At 37.0% G+C, this 16,933-nt stretch overlaps 1 protein-coding gene across 1 annotated transcript; it reads right to left on the bottom strand.

The window, feature by feature from the left end:
• Positions 1-676: 676 nt before the first annotated feature.
• Positions 677-14,844, bottom strand: LOC134540379 (large ribosomal subunit protein uL24m). Its single transcript, XM_063383065.1, has 5 exons — positions 14,681-14,844; positions 12,562-12,747; positions 6,828-7,030; positions 3,297-3,433; positions 677-915 (listed from the first exon to the last, which is right to left on the bottom strand). Exons 1-5 carry the CDS (start codon positions 14,774-14,776, stop codon positions 779-781), a joined length of 759 nt encoding a protein of 252 aa, XP_063239135.1. The 5' UTR covers positions 14,777-14,844; the 3' UTR covers positions 677-778.
• Between the last annotated feature and the right edge of the window lie 2,089 nt (positions 14,845-16,933).

Below are 16,933 nucleotides of genomic sequence, written 5' to 3'. Positions count from 1 at the left end.
CTCCTGACTGCAGTGAAGTAGGCTGTCTCGCTCGGGTGGTGCAGCTGACCATGCCGCATCAGGTAGCAGTTAGTAGTCGTCAGCTCATAACCAAAAGCCAGGCCACGACGGCTGCCGAGTCGCTGCTACACTCGCCGTGCTGAGCAGTTCTCACAGCGGCCATGGAACAAAACAACCATGCAGCACTCTAGCTACTGTAAGCATGAGTACCAACACAACGTACCAAGAGCTACAAAACTAGTACCGAAACACATTTGCGGTAGGCAGATCCAATAACTAACTAAAATAAAAATTACAAATGCCAAAAAAAAAAAAAATCTTGATTACAAAATAAATTTAATATTATTGAGCATGACTAAAGCACTAACAAATATCTGAAAGTAAGAAATCCAGTTTGGAGTTTATCATTTTCTCCTCAAACTACTGCCACTAAGAGATTTTTCATGACTTTTCCCGAATTTCCCTCATCAATCCCAACTTCCTTAACTTTCCAAAATGTGAATTCCAACATCCCCACCCCACGTATTCTTCTGACTGGCTGCTGTGAGTTGGGCTCCTGTGCACGCATGCGTGGAGATCCTGTCCTTGGTGAGATGCTGCACGTGGAACATCAGGTCCACACAACCACAACACTCAGTGGGTGTCCAGGCAAACACATACAATCAACTCTATAACGTTTTCTTTACAGTATCATTATTATGCCTCTCTTCAAAAAAAAAAAACAGTATGTACAAACATTTAATATACAATACAAAGTTACTATTCTATTCAGTTGCTCCTAATACCAGTACGACTTGGCAGGGACTCTTTCCTCTTTGATGCCCATCGCCTCCATTATGTCCATTTCAAAAGTTCTTAGTTTTGGCTCAAATGTAATTTGTGAAATTTCTGATGCACGTGTGTCCTTCACAGATTCTGTAAAAGAAAAAAAAAGGAGACAGTTATTACCCGAAAACCATAATCTGTTACATCATTACTGTAAATGTAGAAATTCTCTGCAAAAAAAAAGGCTGCAATGTTGCAAAATATGCTATAAACTAGGGATGGGCCGGTCGAATCCTCGAATCCCACCGAATCTCTAGTATTCAAAAGATTCGAAATTCGAGGGAAAAGATTCGGGATTCGAGGAAAAATATTGATGTAAATGTAGTACTTTAAAAACTTCAATGCTTACAATTTACTTGGCCTGTTTGCATTTTCCTTGAAACACATCCTATTGAGGTACAGTAGAACCTCGTTAATACGTGATGGTCAGGACCGAGATAATCACGGATTACCGAATTTCACGGACTAGCGATTAAAAGCCAGGAAGGTCTTGTCAAGCTTCTCAGACACCGGCGTGCTGCTGGGTTAAGGCCGTTCACGGTAAGGGCCGGCCGTCTTCGAATTAGTGTCTCGGCTTAAAAAAATACAGCACTGCCTAGCCATTAGTTCACTGTCATTTACAACAGCCGAAGAGTGAAAGATAATATCGTGCTGACCTTGCACCCCACCTACCCCCCTCCCACTTGTACAGCCGAATGCCAGCCAGACACGTCACTCGCCAGGCACTCGCCAGGCGCCTGCCGTGCGTTGGCGGCGGTGGAAACAAACAAAGGGAGACGGGAAGCAGAAGTCAGGACATCCCCCTCACGTTTAAAGAGTGACAAATGTGACAGCTGAAAGGGGGGCGACACAAAGGGTCGGTACAAACAGCGTTGCAGAGTTTGGCGGCCCACGCAATGGCTTGTAGTGTTTGCCGGCTGCCGGCCCGCGTGACGTTAATTTTAAGCGCTGACAATTTTTACTTCTCTTTTTTTTCTTCTCTTTTAAATTGTCCCGGATTATCCGATTACCGAATTAGCGCATCACGGATTAACGAGGTTCTACTGTATTGTACTTTTAATTCGTTATTATATAAAAAAAATTATGAAGCATGTACTGATTTGGGAAACTTACTTTATATTCATGAACATGGATGCATTGTCGCTACATTGGCATTAAATAAGGCATAAATCACATATGTATTCTCAGAATATGCTAAAAAATAAAATAAAGCACATTTAGGATCTAGACTAAATATGAATATTTTTTTTTTTTTAATAACTTTACCGAGGAATCTGTTACTTAGTAATACAACAATAATGCCGACTTTCATCACAAGTTACGGTCGCACATGTAGTAATAACAATGAAATAATGAATGACAAAAATTAATACATTATACAATTATTATTTTAATTGCAATTCAATTTTAAATATTCTGATACACATTCTATTTATGAATTTTTTTAGGACCAAGTTTGGTTTGTGTAGACTACCAACGTTAAAATATGTAATATCTGAGAATTCCATGATGGCCAACCAATGAATATGTTAGCCAATCATTTTGAGCAACATAAAAAATAACTAATATTAATATAAAAAATTTTAATGGGTAAACTAGAGAAAACACCCCGTCACTTTTAACTTCGGGCATATTAATCACTATGCTTTAGTGAGGCTTAATTTTAAAAGACGCACAACAATATTTCTTATGGCCTAAAACCATTGAAGCCAAGATGGCGCCTTTCAGTTTCCATTAAATATTTCAGGGAAGCGTTTACCTTCATTTGGGACTTTAAACAAATGTCAAGTTGATAACTACAAAATATTGTTCCTTCGGATGTTGAATTTCGTTTTCAGATTTCCGTGGATACATGAATCACTGTACTCACAGATAATGCCTGAATGCCTTAAATCCACCAAGTCGGATTCTACAGCAATTGATGAAGTGACCAGATTCTTACGTGATCCTACAGTTAACCCAGAAATAAACATTCTCGAATACTGGAAAACTCAGTCTGCGTGTTCACCCAGGCTACATAAACTGTCCAAAAAATATTTGTGTTCACCACCTGCGACAGTGTTCTCTGAAAGTTTGTTCAGCACTGCAGGAAACATATGTGACCAAAAACGGAATCGTCTTGATCCAGACCGTGTCAAAATCCTTGTTTTTTTTAAATAAAAATTTAAAGGTTTAAATAATTCTGCATAATGTTTAATTTTTTTTTCTTAACTTATAAATTATTTTATAATTAACACTTTAGAACTGGATTCGGATTCGAGGGGTGGATTCGAGGTACTGTTTGGGATTCGGATTCGAGATTCGGATTCGAGAAAAATGGGATTCGAACCATCACTACTATAAACACTAGCTATTAATTTACTCTACGCATAAAAATTGTTCATTTGAAGCTTCAAGATGAAATTTGTTTTGTGGATGTTGACTCAAATTTTATTTATTGAAATAATCACGTGTAAACTTGACTCACGTACCTTTGTAAGTGGCTCTAGTCTTGTAATCGTACGTTTCTTCGGCGAGCGCTGGGATCGGAATGATGCGACCAGTCCTCGCTGACACACGGACCTTTTCGCCTGATTCCGTGTACCTCCACTCTATCTTGGTGGACTGCCTGAAAGAGGGGAAAAAGAAACTGCTTGAATGTGTCACACACCAACTAAGACTTGCATTAAAAAAAAAAAAAAAAAAGTCAAGTACAGGCATAGACTGACTGACGAAGCACTCGAAATAAAACCCTGTGCGTAGCAGGCAGTCCAAAGCAGACTGAGCACCTAGCTCTTCCAACCTGCATGCACACAGGAATCTGTTACCTCGTCCGGCGCAGAGCACCTCTGTCACGGATGTGCAATTGTTTGCTGCTCAATAATTAGCCATTACCGTATCTGGTCAAGTCAACAGTGCCTGTGTCCAAGGACGACATTCAGACTGATCAAAAACATACTTTAAGTACAATTCCTGACTAAAAATCACATAAAATCATGAATCGTTTCGACAGGTTCCGAAATTCTTGATGGTACAGGAACCTTGATAGACCATGAGTGTCGACATTATTTTCAGCAGGAAACAACACCTCCTAAGTGAATTTTTTTTTAAATTTGTTTTTTGTTTCTCTATGGAATTTTAGCATCTTATCACAACATTATTGAGCACTCTCTACTGATTAAATATGTTAATCTAAAACAAAAACCAAATTTTGTGTTGTTATGTTTCCAATTGGCACGTAGACAGGGTTGTTTCTTAATATAAAAAAACCTGTCAGGTTCTGTACTTAACACGGCATGGTGAGTTTATATTTCATAAACTATAAAAATTCCTCACAGATAGCAGGCAAAATATATTGTCAGACTTAATTTTTTTTATAAATGTGATAACTGATAATGTCAAAGTCTAATGGTAATAACGAACTACCGACATTTGAAGTGCCAATCATCAATCAATGTAAGCATTGAGATTCAGTGTCCATTCATTGCCTTAAAAAGCAAATTCTCATACTCTCAAATGCATTTCTAATCACTCTCACTACTGCACGAAAAAATTCACCAACCCAAATTCACAAAAATAATTTTCCAAACTTTGTGCACATACACATACAAGAAGCCAGTTACATATTAAAAGTTGCATGTCACATCCATTCATTACCATTATAACAATTTGTACAAACATAAAAAAGCAGTGTGTTTTAAAAACTATAGTTATGTTATTATTTGACAAACTATCTGATATTTGACCTGCCTACTCAAAATTTTTATACAATATATTTGGTATAACTTTGTAATAGTGAGAAAAAACAATTTCATTAGTAGGAAAAGTTAAAAGCAGGATCTAAATTTTTAAGTTGTCACTGTGTGTGATTAAAAACAAATAAAAAATAACTTTATGATATCTCAATTTCCAACAGCCATTCCATCATGTCTGAAAATACAAGACACATTAAGTGCTGAGTATATCTGCTTCTATTGGTACGTAATTTTAGGATGTTTATTTTAAAACCAATCCATCCTTTCCTGTTTTAATTTTTTCATACTAATTAGAACATGACTACACAGTACCTAGTTTCATGACAGTCGTTAAATAAATTAAATTATTAAAACATGAAAATGTTATACAGTTGTGAAGCACAGGCTAACTGAAAGTCACAAAAAACATAGAGAAATGAATAACTGGATATGAAAGTCGAGAAAAAGTCCGAAAATAACAGTAACGGTGCTGGGAGTCACAAAACATTAATTTTTAATGCCTTTTGCTAACTTGCATTTTCTTATTTGATGCCTCACTTCAGTTTATAGTTGCAAATTTAATAGATTATATGCCTAATCAACTTGCATATTATTTATATAAAAATTCATCCAATGATAAATAAAAAAGGTTGTAAAAAAATTAAGGGTTCTGAAAAATTCCTGAAATTATTTCAGCAGGTATTTGTAGATAAAGTATGAACTTTAAATGAGTCATAAATTATTTTTGTAAAATATTTAAGCTTTTCTGGAACTCGAGCTTGTCAATGCGTAAACCTGCTATCACAATTCCAAAACACATTCTTTCTAAACTCTGAAAGCAGTTTTTAATTAACGGAAAATACAGAAATTTAACTGTAATTAAAATTACTTTTTTTTAGTTACCCAAAAATTATTATAACTGTTCTATTATGTACTAAAATTTACTTCATGCGACAAAGACTTTATACCATTCTTACGAACATGATTTTACATGAAACATAACTTATATTATACTGTATTTTCATAGGTCAGGTTTCCCTCCACCTCTCTTTAAAAAAAAAAAAAAAAAACCCCACCTGTATTTTAAAATGTTAAAAAAATGTGTGTCTAGATTTATCAAAACATTAACTAAAATGTTCTATATTCCGAAGTCCTCAACTTCACATGGGATCTACAGAACAAAATAAATAAATAAATAAATAAAATTAAATTAATATTTCCCAGGAGGAGCAGTAGTTGAGTGTTCATAACACTCGCCTCCCACCAAGGGAATCTGGATTAGATTCCCGGTGGGGTCGAACGTGGATGTTTCGCAAGTGGGAAATGTGGTAGACGTTGCTGTGGCCTGTGGGTTTTCTTGGGGGAACTCCAGTTTCCCCCACCACAAACCCAGCTCGCCACACCTCGCGCATGCTCCGGTCGGGCCGGAGCGACAGTCCTGTCCCTTGGGTAGGGCAGCCGGCTCTCGCGAATGTCAGCCCCGTTCCATCCATGTAGACGAGCACCCGCTTCAGGCATTTTCATTTTCAATGTTCGCAGACTTTCACGGCCATTGTATGAAGTAGCTTGGCTTCTGGGTTGTGGCCGTTTCCTTGGCGAATAATTCACCGACGTTTCGGTTTGACATTGCAGTCGCCATCACCAAGGACATGCCTACAACCCAGAATCCAAGCTACTTCATTTTAAATCCTTATTTTTTATTGTGACGTAAGGCAAAGAAAATTAATAGTCCCGTAAACATGGAAAAAAAAAAAAAACGTTAACAACAAAATGGTTACAAGTTAAACTAATTTTCCAGAATGCAGAACTTCCTAAAAAAAATGTTTCGCAGGCATGCGTATATTTATTTTATTTTACAAGGACTGCTAATTTTTTTTTACAGACCGTTCGAGCATAGTAGCTCATCAAAATTAGCTTAATGGGCAAAGAATGCCAAAACTGCCCAATTAAAAACTTTTAAGAGGAGCACTTTCGACAGAGATGATCTTAACAAGAAGTCATCCAAGGAGCTAATCGACTCCCTTCGTCGGCGAATTGATCGCCCAGGACACGGCCGCAACCCAGAAGCCAAGCTGCTTCATTTTCATTTATTTAAATGAATAGAAGGCGTAAGCGGACGAAGGTGTTAAGTTACATTAAAAAAAAAAAAAAAAAAACAGAGTTACGAGTTGATGAAGGTGCTGTGTACACATAAGCAGGCAGCAAACAAATCACTTTCGGAGCTATTTTCTTTCTCGAAGCAATAGTTTGGTAGCGTAGCACCTTCATCCACTCGAGAACGGGACTCACAGGTCGGCCGGGTCGACCAGCGCCACCTGCGAGGTGACCAGCAGCGGCTGCTCCGACTTGACGCACACCCCGGGGAAGCCCCTCCTCTTGCCGAGCATGCGGTGGGTGCAGTTGAGCCCCTCGACGAGCACCCAGTTGCGCTCCTGCACCACCTGGCACACGATGCCCTGCTTGCCCTTGTCGGGCCCCGCCAGCAGCTCCACCTGCCGGCCCGGGCACACCTTCCATAACGACCAGCGTTTCCGTTTTGTTTCCATACATTGCCTTCATCTGTGAAACTAGGTTATTACTCGTACAGACCAGTGGCATAGCCAAGATTTGTGTATGGGGGGGGGGGGGGGGTTAAGAAGCATGGTCCCTACCCCCCCCCCCCCAATAAAGCGGGGGGGGGGGGGGGTCCGGTCCACCCCCCCGGAAATAAATTTGGATTTTCAAGGTGTAAAACAGTGCTATTTTAGCAGTTTTTCGGTACTTAACTTTAAAAATATTGTAATGGTAAAAAAATTTTATTAATTTTTTAAATAAAAAAAAATTGAGTGATAAAGTGAGAAACTAATTAAAGATATTTTTATCGATCCAAGTGCCTTGTCCACGTCCCACTCCAAAATCATAAATCATGCTCGAAGCTCGACAATACAAAAAAAAAAAAGGAATTAAAAAGGGTTGGGTTTCGGCGGAACTGGCCTATTCCTGGAAACAATTAGCTTCAGCTTGAAGAGTTACATGACACCGTGTCGTCGTCTCAATTCTATAAACACACAGCGATCCTTACATTTCTGGAAGCCCAGTCAACACCTGCTTATAATTACCGCGCTGGTTAAATACAGTAGGTGTAAGATATTTGATATTGATAAGATATTTACCCGTCACGGCGTCACAACCTTATAGCTTCTGCTCGCGACAGGGGTAGGGGAAGGGAAGGAGAATCGGTAGGGCTCGCTTACTCTTCCCCTCCAGTGCAGTGGCCGGTGATAGCAGTAAGACAGGCTTTTAGCTAACCTGCTTTCAGTTAAGAAAAAATAATTATGGCTGGGGGGGGGGGGGGGGGTTAGAACCCCTAAAACCCCCCCCTGGCTACGCCCCTGGTATGGACTAATGTTTCCGTTTTATTTCTATACATTGCCTTTATCTGTGAAACTAGGTTACTACTCAACTAAAGTGACACTAAAATATTTCTTAATATATTTTTAACTGACACAATACGCACTTGCATAATAAAAATCAGTAATAAGCGTGTCTAGAGCAGAACCACTTCGAAATATAAAAATCACAGGCAAATTTTTTTTTTAAGTGTTTGATAATGACCCGTGTCATTCATGTAAAAACAAGTTCAGATGCAAGACTAAAAACAATGTAATCCATTTAGCATCATACATTTTGGTACAAAAATCGCTATAAATAAATTACATTAAATTAATTTACCATAATAGGACAAAATTGGTCTAATATGAGTTAAAATTTTGTGGAATTGCTAATTGATTTCATATATTTTTAGCTACATTTTGATGTTTGTGTTATATTGACATTCTTTGCTGTTTCATTTTGGTTTTATCGCAAATCACCACAATACAATGTCCCCACACATACGATATATGGTGTGCAGAGCTTCAGGAAAAAAAAAAAAAACCCACGTGATTAGAAACCAGCTCCCCATCCCTCCCCCCTCGAGTGCCCCACTCCTGACCACTGCACTTTTCATTTTTTTGTTACACTCTGTTGAGCCATCACCTTGACTTGGCCTACCGGCTGTACAGAAGTTTCACTTTAAATATGAATGTAAAGTACTGTTATATATTTAAAAAGTTGTGATAGATTCTGCTCTATGAAGAAAGAAAAAACACACCCAAGCTAAAGAAAAATATTTATCACACTGCTTCTGTGACAAGGTCTCTCCAAAAAAATCATAATGAATCATACACAAATTTATTAATTCTGAGCCTTTGTTGGTTGAGACCAACAAACATTTGAATCCACACAAATAAAATCCTAATGCATGCAGCTCTATTAGGGCCGGATTACTGAAAATGCTGAACCCAAGAACGTTGCATTAAAGAACACCGACTATACATGTAATTAAATACTCAACATTCATCAACAATTTGATATTAGACTAAACATTTTATATCAAATTTTATTTTAAAATATGCATTACCAATAGTTACACCAAATGGGATTCATTCACAAAATATTTAAATGAGGATATGAGGGGGGGGGGGGGGGGGGGGGGGAAGTAACATGTGTAAAACTTTAAGATTTATTCAGAAATTTTCATAGGTTTTCAGCAACATAGGAAATAATTACTTTTTATGTGTAACAAATAATTTGTGATAAAAAAGTTAAAAATTCTGTATTTGTATTTATATACTCATTTCAGAAAATCCTTTGCCCTGTTTTCTTCTTGCATTTTAAACCACTCTATTAATTGCTAATATTGTAGCATTGCAAGACCCTGCCCTCCTAAATAAATAATTTTCATTTAAACTTATTTTTTTTTTGTATATGTAAGCAGTAATAAGTCAATGTTTTTTTTTAGTGATGTATAGGTTATGAAACAGTAGAATCAGACGTTATGGCTATTAATATATGTTATTTTAACTTGCTGAGAGTTTTAAGAAGGTATTGTGTATTTTATTAGACATTTTTAATCATCAGTATTGTTTATGTAATTATTCACAAAGAAGTCGCTGTACTAGATTTTTACCTGTTTAGGCCTACTTTTTCAGGTTTTTCTCAATAAGTTTAATTTTTGTAAAGTAATTTGTATTATGATTGCTGTTCTTAATTTTTATTAACGTGTTGTAATATAATTATATATCACGGGACTGTGTCTGGGCTGGTGTGATGGTTAGAAAGAGAGGCATAGGAGACATGTAAGTATAAGTGAGAAAGAAACAGTTTTTCCCCCTCAGAGATAGATAAAGACGGGAATTCCCCCACTGCGTGGGAACCGAGTGATAACTGCTGTCTCACGGTGTGGGAGAGAGAACGAAAATGGGAGTCCCAGATTTTGATGTAAAATTGAAAAGAGACCGATCAAGGGAAGCCGCGAGTTCTGTGTGTACAGGGTTTTTCATGTATTGTAATTTGTTCTGTGATTGGCTTGTATCTGTAAGAGTGAATGAAGCGTGCGTGTGATTGGTCGGTGAGGTCATGTGACGTCTACTCCCTGCGTGGAGGAGACTGTGGCATGACTTCAGCCAGTCGTCCGTCGATCGCTGCACCAGTAGGTTGCGTTCGGTGGCTTCTCGCAGATGATGTAGAAGTAATTTGAAGAGATAATTTCACGTTGGTGGTCAGAGCCAGGCCGAGTATAAAGTCAACCTAATTTGTTTTATTTTCTTTCGAACAGTACTAAACTAGAAATTGTGGCCACCTTCGTCGGCGTTTTGGCTCGTGGCAAAATTCGTTTTCGCTGGGTGCGGTCATGTTTAAGGCCGCACTAATTTCATGTATTTTCAGTAAAACATTACTGAAGGACGTTATTTTTTCGTAAATTTACATCGCGCAAACTGTGAGCATTTTCGACGGGCAGATATACGTGTTGAATGAGTGAGAAAAACTGTGAAAGTGATTGGATTCATCTGTGCAACATTTTAAATTTAAAGAATAAAACAAAAACTAAAATTGGCGGAACGTCTGTTCATTTTTGTATATAACGAACCGTTTCTCTCGGTTAATTGTAATTTATTTCTATCTCTTAATTTGAATTATATTTCTCACTTTTAAAATTAATTTATTTTGAATAAAATTTTATTGGCCTCTGTGACGTGCAAAAAAAAAAAATTCATTGTATATTTGAATTCAATTTGTAAAATGCTCAATACTTGTGAATAATTTTATATTCAATTTAAAATTCAATTTGAATGCAATAAATGTAATTCCCAACCACAAGGGGAGCATAAGGCTGTATTACTGGTACAGTGGGGTGAAGTCGATTGCTGCTGCACCATAATTGAAATATGTATGTATTTTTTGTTCATAAGAACGCATTGAGCGGATATTGCGACCACCATCTTAGTAGCAGCAATTTTCCAGGTGTTCCCTGGCAACTGTCCCTGTTTGGCTTCACTTTTGCTACCATTTGCTCCATCCGGACTCTTTATAATATAGCCTTGTTTCCAATATTAAAATATAATGATGTGAACAGTGAAAGTTTTAAAAATATTATATGTACATGTAGGTACTTATTCATGTTGTTACTTTTAGTAAAAGTATTGCCCTTTAAGTACTTCCTTATTCCTCAAAAAAAAACATATGAGCAGTACCATACTTTATGATGCACTGACAAATGGCAAGTAATTCTTATCGCCATCTTCACAGAAAATTCAGATGTGTTCCTAAGGACTAAATTTTAGGAGGGTTAGCACTATTAGTCTGGAAACTAAATGCCTTCTTGACTTTAAAATAAAAAATACACTAGGTAATTCTTAAGTTTTAAAGTTAGCTGGAATGCTTTATACACAAATATTGTTATTCTATCGAGGATAATACATATCAGGCAAGCACATGGTTTGCTAATGTTTTTGAGAGCTCTTCACCAGAATTCACAAGGTCTCAGCTTGTTCGATCAGAGCAACAAACCGACCAAGCCCAAACACTACGAACGCTCACAAACACAATCTGTGAGACATCCGTACAGCAAAAAACACAGCACGATGAATGAAGACTTTATGGCTTCATATTTTGACCAATCTTGTTATCGTTTATTTTCATACATGTGGTATATATGTCACTAATATTGTGCATAAATAAAAAATATTTTAAAAAATCACTCAAATTTCGGAGAATCTCTCCTATGTTAAATGATCTGCAATATTTTGTAAATTTGTTCAGTTGACTTTGGCATTGGTGTTATAATGCAAGGAATACCTTAAATTTTTTAAATTATATTTGAAAACTTGTAATAGCAGACATTAAAAGAAACAGGATAAAAAAAAAATCCACCATAACACAAAAAAAAAAATCAGTGAAATTTTCAACTTAAAAGAGTATCAAAGTAGAAGCAGACTTTTGCGACCACTGCCTAAGAAACAAACTAGGCTCTCAAAGTTGAGCTGCGTTGAGCGGTAGATTTCACAGACATTTTGCTCTGCTTTGCAGTAGACATCTTCAAGGAGTAAGAAATCGACTGAAATCAGTTGAGTTTTAATTGATCAGTTTTGATCAAATCAGTATTCATCAAAAGAACTGAATATGTTCATTATGTACTACTTATGTTAACCACATGTATCCAAAAAAAAATTCTGATATCATGGTTTTTTTTTTTTAATTTCTGCCAATTATACCATATGTTTCCACATACAGTGGAGCATAGATTATCCGAAAAAATATGAGACTATGTAGTAATAGCTTATCAAAGGAAGACTTCATTTTGGAAATCTAAGTACAAAAATTAATTTTACTTTAGAGGTGAGATTAGTTTCTTTGCCGCTAAATCTCGCACTAGCTCGCAGAAGTATGTGGCACACACATTTGAATTTTCCAACTGGAATGCTTTCCGTTAACCAATATTTGGACAATCAATGCTCTACTGTAATGATATCAGATACATCAAAACATCAGTAATTTGTTACAAATACGTATATGCACGGATAGAAAGTAACAACAGTAAAACAGATATGGTATAAATTGTACAAGACATTCAATACCTTATTGGTATTTTTTTTCCCATTTCTGAAACCTATTCCTATATTTTTAAGTGATTATAAGAATTTTTTTTAATGAAATCACTCACCCTGTCACCACGGAAGAAGCTCCAGTCCTTGATGGGTTCGACAAACACTTTGGGTTTCGATACGCCGTCGGGATTGGCCATTTTAAACTCTTGCGTCCAGGGACGGTCGACCGTAAACACAAACTTTCTCTTCGCAACTTCCCGTCTCTGATACTGCGGCAGGCCCCTCGGAGTGCGCCAGTAAACCTGCGACACACAAGTAACACACGTCAATTCAGTATAGGCCTAAGTAAGAATATTAATAAATATGTACTTTTACACTCCCTTCTTGGGTCTTTATAACCAAGAAGAGAAATATTAGTTGCAATATTTTTACATAAGTGCTATAGAACATACATTCAAACATAATTATCTTTACAAATCCCACTGAAATTAGAATACCTTCATTCAAGTTGTCAGCAACCTTTCATTTGTACACTAACCAAATCTAATCATAGGCCTATATTATACAGAATCATCACAAATCTCAACAAGTAAGAAAATTATTTTCCTGTTAAATTAGAATTAATTAAAGAATTTTTTTTATGTAATGTATTTTATGGTGTTTAGTTGTTTATTGTCGTCAATTTATTGTGTACTTGTTTATGTAAATGTGTCATTGTCCCCCAGTGTATTTTTTCCTTCAACTAAAACACGTATCAAAGTAGAAGAAGGCTTTCACGGTCACTGCCTAAGAAACTAACTAGGCTCTTGAAGTTGAGCTGCATTTAAGCTCAGTGTTTTTATATTGTGCCTAACATCTACTGCTATCAGCCATATGTAAGCATTTAAAAAATCCTAAATAAATATATAAATAAATAATTTGAAACATCTATACAGTCAGTGCTCTATAATCCAGCATTGGTCAAGCCACTTGTGTCCAGAATTATTTTGGTTGTATTTGGGCATTCATAAACCACAAATGCAAAGTGATACCTAACACCTTTTTTAAACAGTAGCACTCAAGTGTGTTTTTTTTTTTTGCCATAGAGCAACTTATATAATTTGTTTTAAACAACACTGTACCAGCAAAATCACTAATCCAACACAGGCACAATCACGAACATGGCAGATTAAAGCGCCTTTACTGAATTTGGTTATGAACTTAATAGTTGTCCATAAAAGAATGCCCCAGTTTCAAGGATTTTATTTTATTTTAGCAGTATGAAAGCGCAAAGCACTGGCTTGTTACGTGTGATGGCATGTAACCAGTCATATAAGTAAAAGGAATTATTACGTCTGATACACGCAATGACAATTCCTTTTATACCTCAGGTTACGTGCTATCGCACACAAAGGTAATTATCAGACATGACATGTTGGCACTTCACGCCTCCATACTGCTAAAAAATATCCCTGTCAAGGGTCGACGCTAGGGTTTGGATGCACAGCAGGGACTCACGTAAATTTTTTAAAGTTAGTATTTACGTTACATTGCATTACATAATCAAAAAATATACATATTCTTGTGTATGGAAAACCACAGGATTGGCAAGCAATTAAAACACAACATGGCACCAGCTTCATTGCATATGCTATCAAATATGACCTACAAATGGTTATTTCTTAGAAAACAATATTAAATAAGAAACACTGTTTACAGAGTAAATAGACGAACGTCTTAAGTGTCCGAAAAAGATACTTTCCGAATAGTATTATTTTATTTACGGAAAAGCTGTGACGCGAGAAAATTACCTATTTTTGTTTCAAGTCAATTAAGATAGTTGTTTTTTTATGAATAATAGGCCTTATCTCATAAGTTAAAGCATAACACAAATTTACGACACCATTTACATTACAGGAAATATTTAAAAAAAAATTTTTACAACAAACCCTTTAACCAAATAAAAACCTTTATTGAATGTGACTGCAATAGTAGTATTCTATGTTTACCGGGTCGCATACATGGCGGTGGCCAGTTATCTCAAGACCCAATGTATTATGGTTCCATTACAAATGAAGTTTAAAATACTTTAATTGCACTAGACAATGTACTATAAATAAAACCAGAAAACTGATGAATCAAGTTTCAATTTATAGTAGTAAATAAATATAAAAACTAAGTTCAACATTTCAGATTGTAAACATAACCTGTACAGAAAGTGACTTCATTTTAATATTTTTTAACTATATGACTTACTCTTTCCATGCTTCTTTTTATGTATTCTTCAGGTAAATTAGAATATTTTTTAGTGAGCTCCGCTACACGGTTGTATAAATATTTTGAAAACCGCATTTTTTATAAATTACAATTACTAATTACGTACATGGAAAGGAAAAACCCATAGACAACTACAGAATATTGTAGCATGAATTTATAGGAAAGTCATAAAAAAAACGGGAGACACATTACACAGCGCATTCTAGCGGCAGCGCCTGATTCAATTGCGCTAGAGAATTATTTGCTTATAGGGTATTTTTGAATGTACGTTTTTTTTTATTATGGTTGTATATGTATGCATATTTAATGTTTTGTTGTAATAACTACAACGTTTCTAAATGCTCGAAGTCGTTATTCAAATTAAATATTTTAGGCGCGTTTGTGCCGAAATCGTCTCAGTGTGGTGGCAATAACCTATTATTCTCTTACATGACCACAGGGAGACATATCAAGCGAATCGGTGTGCCAAATAAATTTCTGTGATAACAAAAATATTCTATAATAAATGTTTATAGACAATAACAGTTACATAAAGAAATAGTTACAAATTAAAAAAAAAATATTAAAATTTTTAGGCTAAAAAATTAATATTTTTTTTTGCCTTTACATAAAATTGGCATGTTAAGCATTGCGATATTAACCATCCATGACTGATAATTAAAACGTTTTGGGAACAAATCCCACCCCGTATCATACTTCGATAGTCATTTTCTTATATCACTTATTATTTCATACTTTATTTAAAGAAAATAATATTAGTACTTATTTAATAAAGTTTTAAAACTATTTTAAATACACATGTCAGTTCGTTGGATTAGACTTTTTACACTTGTAGTTGACGCCGTCCCCGCTACCTCTGACTATTTAGACGTGATTTTTGCTCGGGTTCGTGATCTCAGGGAAGGTCCGGCTTTGTGGCTAGAGGTAGGGGTTAACGCAGTAGGGCCCCCTCGAGCTGTTATGGCCACTCGGGACGCCTGAAGAATAACACAAAGTTTCTGGAAGATATTTGGTGAATTTAATACAGCACAGCCCAATACATGGTGCTGCCCGTTCTGGCCGTAACGGTTTGCCCGACGCGACTAGTCACACGCGCAGCTCACGATTTTAATGCGCTTGAGGGGCGGACTTGTACACGTGATGCGATAGTTACAAAAATACACTCTGATATGGCGAACGATATCTTGACGAACAATACACTTCACTATTACCTAACACTTAATAAACTGGGCTAGTGGCATGTAGGCCCGTGTCTCCGGCGACTCTACGTGATACCTAGATGTGTCCCAGGGACTGAATTGTTAATACTTTTGGCAGCACAATGCCGTACAGCGGTGACACATAAACCCTGACGTGACAGATAACACTTTGACGAGCAACTATTTCACTACTACATAACACTTAATAAACTGGGCTAGTGGCACGTAGGCCCATGTCTCCGGCGACTCTACGTGATACCTAGATGTGTCCCAGGGACTGAATCGTTATTACGTTCGACGGCACGTGTCGCCTGCTGGCTGCCCCGTGCGGGCCAAAACTAAGTAGCCTGTAGACTAAGTTGAGGCGTGAAGCACCGACGTAAATTCTGTAAACCTCCCACAGTACTTACGTATGACGTAGAACACTCATCTTGGAGCACTGATTTAATTAAGTTAAATACCTCATGGTAGATTGAGGCCGACCGTGGAACTGTACGTAAAAGTTTGAAAAGATCTTACACTATTGAAAACTACATGTTGGTGAAAGCAAAGGTTGATGGTTCCGCGTTGCGCGCAGGCTGCCGGCCTGTTTGAGCTCTCGAAGGACACTACCGGTGTCGCCGCGCGCGACCCCCCTCCCCCGCCAGCCCTCTCGCGGAAACGTGTGAATTTCGCGGGAAACTGAATCGGCCAGGTTCGGGACAAATCGCACAGTGAGACATAATTTTGACAGGACTGAATTATTAATTAATGAAACATAATGTTTAATAAAAACCTGTGGAAAAATATAATTAAAATAATTTGTTGTAGTGCGGCGGAGGGATATGCCACACCTGGCCGGATCCTTCCGCCGGCGCAGCACTCGTTGCATGGCGTTCGCCTCGTCGCACGCACTATACTTTGCTGCGCGCACGGGCACGTTTGGTGCACACGCTTTTGCGAGACGTTGATGAGGCATAGCGGTCTATGCGACATAGAGGAGCATTGGCGGTCGGCGTCATAGTCATACAACAATAATTTTTTACTGACAGTA

This window comes from Bacillus rossius, chromosome 16, assembly GCF_032445375.1.
Source record: "Bacillus rossius redtenbacheri isolate Brsri chromosome 16, Brsri_v3, whole genome shotgun sequence".
Taxonomy (NCBI): Eukaryota; Metazoa; Arthropoda; class Insecta; order Phasmatodea; family Bacillidae; genus Bacillus; species Bacillus rossius.
Note: the sequence above shows the minus strand (reverse complement) of the source record. Positions and strands in the feature narration are given on the sequence as shown.

Coding starts and splice junctions, on each gene's coding strand:
- LOC134540379 (XM_063383065.1), bottom strand. CDS start 14,776: ATGCGGTTTTCAAAATATTTATACAACCGTGTAGCGGAGCTCACTAAA. Junction 12,748..14,680: donor TAAAAAGAAGCATGGAAAGA/GTAAGTCATATA, acceptor TGTGTGTCGCAG/GTTTACTGGCGCACTCCGAG. Junction 916..3,296: donor GACTAGAGCCACTTACAAAG/GTACGTGAGTCA, acceptor TTTCTTTTACAG/AATCTGTGAAGGACACACGT.